The 6844-nt window shown below is 36.3% G+C and overlaps 1 protein-coding gene across 1 annotated transcript; it reads right to left on the bottom strand.

Moving 5' to 3' along the window:
• Positions 1-2869: 2869 nt before the first annotated feature.
• Positions 2870-3521, bottom strand: LOC122005191 (nudix hydrolase 8-like). The gene is made up of 4 exons (XM_042560141.1): positions 3338-3521; positions 3125-3202; positions 2986-3035; positions 2870-2899 (listed from the first exon to the last, which is right to left on the bottom strand). The coding sequence occupies exons 1-4, from the start codon at positions 3434-3436 to the stop codon at positions 2896-2898; spliced, it is 231 nt and encodes a 76-aa protein (XP_042416075.1). The 5' UTR covers positions 3437-3521; the 3' UTR covers positions 2870-2895.
• Between the last annotated feature and the right edge of the window lie 3323 nt (positions 3522-6844).

Below are 6844 nucleotides of genomic sequence, written 5' to 3'. Positions count from 1 at the left end.
ATTAACATGAAAGCAAGAAACATAAATAAGGTGAGAAGTATTCTTACTTGAAAGCTGCAGGTTCAATGCTGATGTGTGTGTGTAGGAAGTATGAAACTTGCTCTGATACCACTCTGTAACGACCCGCCTCCTACTGTCTAGGCTGCGAGGCTGGGGGTTACATTATGCTAAACTAAACTATAAAGTGCGGAAAAGCTGATCTAATTTAAAACTCTTTGCTATTTACTATAAAATCTGAAAATTATACGCAGAATACACTTCTGAAGTTGTACATAAGCTAAAGAAGGGGGCTTAACCTTCTATTTGATCAAAAAGCTGAAATTAGACACTTCTAGCTGAAATCAGACATTTCAATCAATCGACTGATCGATTAGAGTTGTCTGATCGATCCATTGATCGATTCAGCGTGCTACTGTGCACGAGGTCAATTCTGGATCGATCGGCTGATCGATCCAGCTTGGCCAATCGATCTGATAATCGATTTAGAGGCTCTCTGTTCGTGGAAATTAAATTCCCGTTCGATCAGTTGATCGACTCGTGGCCGATCGATCAGCTGATCGATTCATCAGCTTTCTGTACGCAGCAGATCGCTTCCCAGTCGATCGGCTGATCGATTGAGGACCTCTCAATCGATCAGCTGATTGACTCACCTGCTCACTATTCGCGGGGAATTACCTCCCAATCGATCGGCTGATCGATTGAGAACTTCTCAATCGATCAACTGATCGATTGAGTTTCTGATTTCACTGAAATCACCCACGAACTCATACAGAATTGTCAGAACTCAACCAAAACATAAAACAATACTACTAGATAGGTTATTACTTATACTTTGCTAGTTTCACAATTTATGATACTTAGCATCCTAAAAGTGCAGAGAAGTAACAACATAAGGAAATACTAAGTTTTTTTTAAAGTTTACTAGTCTCCAAAGATCTTTATTCTAGGTTCATTCTCACACACATCTGATCACATTGCCCTCCAGCCTCCGCTAATCCATCTTCCCTTTACCTTTATCTGCAGTATAAGGAAAAAGGAAATTGTAAGCTTGGGAGCTTAGTAAGAACCATCTACCTCACAAAAACATGTATTCGAAGAAATCATGCTTTCAAGGATGCTTTTTGAAATACATGCTGATGATCATGCTGAAAATGCTAAAACATGACATATGGACATACAAGTTGTACTAATCGATTACTGAACATAAAGCTATTCATTGTATCAACAAGCAAGCTAAACCGATACATAAGCTAAGCTATTGATTATATCAAAAAGAAAACTAAACTGAAGCTAAGCTGTATTCACATATCTGGTTCGTGAAGTTTGAAAAATATTTTCATAAATAGGTAAAAATAATAATCATGCTGCTGATGGGCTCGATAACTGCACTTGCTATGCGCGCATCCCTAACTAAACCCGAGGTAGCTAGTCCCGAATCTAGTAGGGTTTACTAGGTTATCTAAACATAGGGACGACTATGGGAGCCCAACCCAAGGACATCTGAGAGTCCAGTACAGTGCCACTGATAAAAGTAAAATACTGTTTATAAGCTGATTGATCTTATCCTGCTCTTACATGGTTATCTGAACCTAGAGACGACTATGGGAGCCCACCCATTGGACCGTAGTCCCATATAAACTGAGCAAGCCTATGTATGCTATTTAAAATGTAACTATGACATTTAACTGAACTATTAAAATGCCTACTGTAGCATATAACTGTACTAGGCATTTTATCGGGCACCTGGCGTGCTCTAATTCTGCATATGGCTGCACTAAGGGTATAAAAGCATACAATTAACTACTTATACTACAGGTGAGGGGTTACTCACTTCCTGCGCTAAGTTTTCTTACAATCTGATCGCTAGATTTCCGGAGCCGAAGATCTCTTCGACGATCTTCTTATGTCTACGCATTCTTCTTGCGGAGAGGAACGTCCTCGTGCCGGAGTTGTCGCTGGAAAGTGCTCCTACGACCCTAGGGATGGAACCCTAGGTTTCCTTGGTTTGGCGTGAAGAGAGGGTGCGGGAGAGAGAGAGGTTCGGCGGTGAGGGTTTGAGGGAGAAGAGAAGTTGTCGATCAAAATCCATAAACTCCCACTTAAATCCCCTATTTATATTAAGTGATTAATATAACACAACTCGACCATAAATAAAATTTCTCTCCTCTTCTTTCAGCACACCCCTGCTGGGGCCCCTTGGTTATTAAATCACCCTATATGTCATAGAGTCCATAGGTCGCGGGTTCAATTCCCGCTTAGGCCGTTTTACGTTTTTATTTAATTTTTCTACTTCTGCTATTCCAAAAATTCCCTAAAAATATCCTAAAATTCCAGAAAAATAATAGAATATTTCTAAAATTAATTTGAGAATTTTCGGACGTTACATGTATCGTCAAAGATTACCATTTTCGTCGCCCTCTTCCCCTTGATCTCTATTTGTTAGAACTAATATCCTTTCCTCTACTTTGACATCCTACAATATTGTTAAAATATAATCAATATATTTAATTAAAAAATTGTATGATGTAGAGAATTTGCCACGTTACATAAAAAAAGAAATGTCATGATATGGAGAAGCTTATACCTATTTAAGTTTCAAAATCATTTCGGAGAACAACTTGTCAACTTGGTACAATCTTAACTAAATTAAAATAACTAGATATATACTCAAGGAATGCAATGTAGCAACAACATTTATTATACAAAAGCTACAATATTACTCTGAGTACACTTTGCTCCAAAGGGAAAAAATAGTACAATAAACTACAAAAATTCACTATCACTATTATTAGAGTCACAATCTGTTTCATCTTGTGTTTCTTCATCTTCATCAAAATCTTCAAGTTCTTCCTCGAGCTTTTCACTATCTACATAACTTGCTTTCCATTCATAACACTATCTACAATAACATAGAACATTGTGAGAGAAAAAAAAACAGAGGGAAGTTTTAGTTTTAAGTTAGCAAGACCACACGAATCCCCTCACCCCGTCTCTTCTTTGATTTCTCTTACAGCTCCAGAAAATATTTCTTCCGACTGAGAAATTTGAGTAACAAAATTCATTTAGCACTACTCATTTAAGAAATTGCATTGGTATATTTGGAAAATCTTGGAAATTAGAATACCTTGTTGATGAACCTAGTTGGCAATTTCCATATCCCATGGCACCTTGAAGGGCATTTCTTTTCCTTCACAACTAGCACCTGAATGGAGAGAAATAATACACCAGCATATTGGAGAATTAACTTGTGAAGATAATGCTGAATTTGTATTTAAAAAAAAATAAAACAAATAACACAGAAGAACTTTTATTGGTATTCAAAGTTTTCAAGAACAACCTCTTTGTTATCGTTGATAACAAATCCTCCTACTCTAATTTGATGAGTTGCTGTGCCAGGAAGCATGCAAGGTTCATCAGGAATCCAGTAGGTTAACATTACATATCTTGGATCAACATGGTGATAGCTAAAACCCTCCTGGCAAATTAATAGTGGAGAAATATTAAATAGTAATCATTATTAATTAACCTGCCTAGTGTTAGGTCGTGTGAGCGACTGGCGTCATGTGCAACAGCCACCGCGCGATTAGGTCACACGAATGACCTCGATCGCATGAGTAGGACGCAACTGGTGTTGCGCATTCTAGAACAGAGAAGAAGGCTGGAAAAGAAGATTAGGATTACCTAAGCTTAAGCTTGTTCAGTGGATCGTGGAAAGAACGCCGGAGAAGAAGATTATGTGTGCCTTAAGTCGGAGGGTTGTGCGCCTTAGAGTCGAGCCTGATTTGGAGCCATAGAAGAAGATCGCTTGCCCCTTAAGTCAGAGCCGTGCTTGATTTGGGACTGGAGAAGAAGATCGCATGCAAGTCGGAGAAGAAATCGCATGCGTGCAGCCGGAGAAGAAATTGAGTGTGCGCCGACGAAGAAGAAATCGTGTGTGCGCCGACGAAGAAGAAATCGCATGTGCGAGTTTAGGAGAGAAAATGTGAAGTTAATCTCAAATTGGGTTTAGGGATTTTTTTATTATATAAAATAAAATATATTTATAATTACTTAATAATTTATTTCTCATATTATATAATTTATAAACAGATTTATTTTCTGGTTACAATATCTTTAAACAGATTTATAAACAAAAAAAGTTTTGTATCAAATTTCGTTGCTAATTCGTATTTATTTTTGTTTATAAAAATTAATTTATAAATTTTGTTTCTAATTTATTTTAAAATCCTTTTTAATTTTTTTTCTATATTAATTTTTTTAAAAGTTAAACGAATTAATAATTCCGTAGCAAATCCGTTTATAATTTATTAAAATTTAAAATGGATTTTTTTCCCATGTTAAAATTCTGTTTCTGATACCCTGTTTTCTTGTAGTTAGATGCCAAAGATATGCTTGGTTTATTTTTGAACGTTGCTTTCTCTTATTAGAATTAGAAGATGTGTTATTAATTTTCATTTATTGCATCGTGGGAGTTATTAGATTTAGAGTATATAATTTGTCAACCAATGTACCAGAACAGATAACTAACCTATTTTTCTTGATAACAATTTTGTCATCAAAAGAAACAAAATATCCATCCTTAAATAGTTTAGAAACTGAAATCAATTTCTTTCTAAAACTTGGTACGTAAAGACAATTTCTCAAAATCAATGTTTTATTCCTATCAAAAGATAAATAAACATCTCCCACTACAACAACCGCCACTTTCGTTGCATTGCCCATGTAGACGGTGATTTCCCCTTTATGTAGTCGTCGGGTTTCCTGGAACCCCTGCAATGAATTACAGACATGATCAGTGACTCCCGTATCTACACACTAGGTACCGGTAGATAACACCACTAAACATGTTTCAACAACTAATGAATAGGATACACATTTATTATTCTCAATTTTACGAGGGCAGTCTACTTTTTGTTTCCAATCAATATAATTGGGACTTGTAATTTATTCTTTAATATAACAGCAGGAGGTTTGAAGGCCATTTGAAATCCTAAGAATCACAAAATATTTTTTCAATACTTTAGAATTTAAAATAATATTGATTCCTCAAAAAATATCATTTAAATTCACCAACACCTCAAAACACCGTGAATTTTTTATGCCACGTTAGTGTGGACGTATACAAATTCAAACATTTGTAAGAGGATGTTTTACCCATTAATTTTATTATCTTGTCATCCTAACTTTATGACAAATAAAATTAATAGTTGGTTTTTCTTCGGTCACACAAATAATAGCAGTGACTCCGATGAGGTGGATACTATTAAATGCGCCTAAGTGTATACCATTACTTGATACTTAGTCCATAAATAAGAGTGTGCCCCTTCAGTTGGAGAAGATCACACGCACCTAAATAACTTCCTATAATCATCCATAAAGGAAGTTTGATCTAGTGATCCGCAAACAAACTCATCCGTTGTGGAGGAAGGCAATAAGAGCCAACGCGCAAGTTTGAATGCATCACTTACAAACCAGTAATAGAGATCGTGGAATTTAAATAATTCCTCTCCCACTTAGTTATTTAGAAACGAGGAATTTTAACATGCACACAAGCATACAAACATAGCACACACATCACAGCATAAAAGACAATAAATATGAAAACTAATTTTCCAACTATTATGGTCTCATCCATAGCTATCCTCTGTATGCCGCTAACCCTAGCCACCGCCAACTCTGGCCGTCGACCCTAGGGTTTATGTCATTGCATCCTTCTTGCTTCCTTTTCCGCTATGCCTCCGGTCCTCAAATAGCACCACGCCTCGCAAGGATACGATCCGCAACAAAATAAAATTTTACATTTATCGATCCTATATTCCACGAAGGAATTTACATGTAATCTAGATCGAACAAAAATGTTAAATCCTAAAACTAATACAGCTCCTGCTGTATTTAAAAATTACAATCATGCACACATATAAAATGCCCTCAACATGTCCGAGGGTTCAATCACACACAAACACAATAGGGCCATAATAGTTGGAACTAGGATGCCTGTAACCACAGAGTTAATCTATTTGCATATTATACTATTATCCCACCTAAATTTATGTATGAAAAGTGCATAATTTAATTGAAAACCAAACATACAGAGGTAGAAAACTAGCTCTGATACTAATTGTTGGTCGCTACTTAGAATTCTGTTCTGCTTCCCCTGTACCAAAATTTTGTTCAAGCATCGAACTTTCCTAACAACCTATGTGTTCCTCATGAGTTAAACTTGAATTGGAAACGGAACTTAACATTTTTACTTCAAATTCAACTCATGTGTTCTTCAGTAGTTAAAACTTAGATTGCAAACGATACTTAACATTATTAATCCAAATTCATCCCATGTTGTAGAAGTTGATTAAATATCTATTTCAAGGATTGACTTCTAGGTTAAACATGGCGAGGCACTCGGCCTTCTTGGGTATGAGATCATCCACCACTTCCTAGACAAAACCTTTCAAAGAAATTGGATATTTAAACTTCTTACAGTAACCCTAAGTTTAACTACAGAGACCTCAATAGAAGCACAATATCAAAACACTAAATCGAAACACAAAAAATGAAACATGAAATCGCTAGCCTCTTGTGTTGGTATTTCAGGATCCATACAAAGAAAAACTAGTTTCGTTGCAGAATTAAGAAGTAGTTATACCTTTCTTTATAAACAAAGACCTCTTGATCTTCTGCTGTATTCCTCTCCTTCTCTTGGATGTCGTGTGGGCGATGATCTACCAAGATGAAATCTACCCGAACTACTTCTTTTCCTCCAAGAAATTCCGGCCACCAAGGAATGCCAAAATAGGAAACTTTCTTATCTTCTTCTTCCTCTCAAGCAACCGACCTCTTAGTGCTC

Source organism: Zingiber officinale, chromosome 1A (assembly GCF_018446385.1).
Source record: "Zingiber officinale cultivar Zhangliang chromosome 1A, Zo_v1.1, whole genome shotgun sequence".
NCBI lineage: Eukaryota > Viridiplantae > Streptophyta > Magnoliopsida > Zingiberales > Zingiberaceae > Zingiber > Zingiber officinale.
The sequence above is the reverse complement of the archived record's forward strand: the minus strand, read 5'-3'. Positions and strand labels throughout refer to the sequence as shown.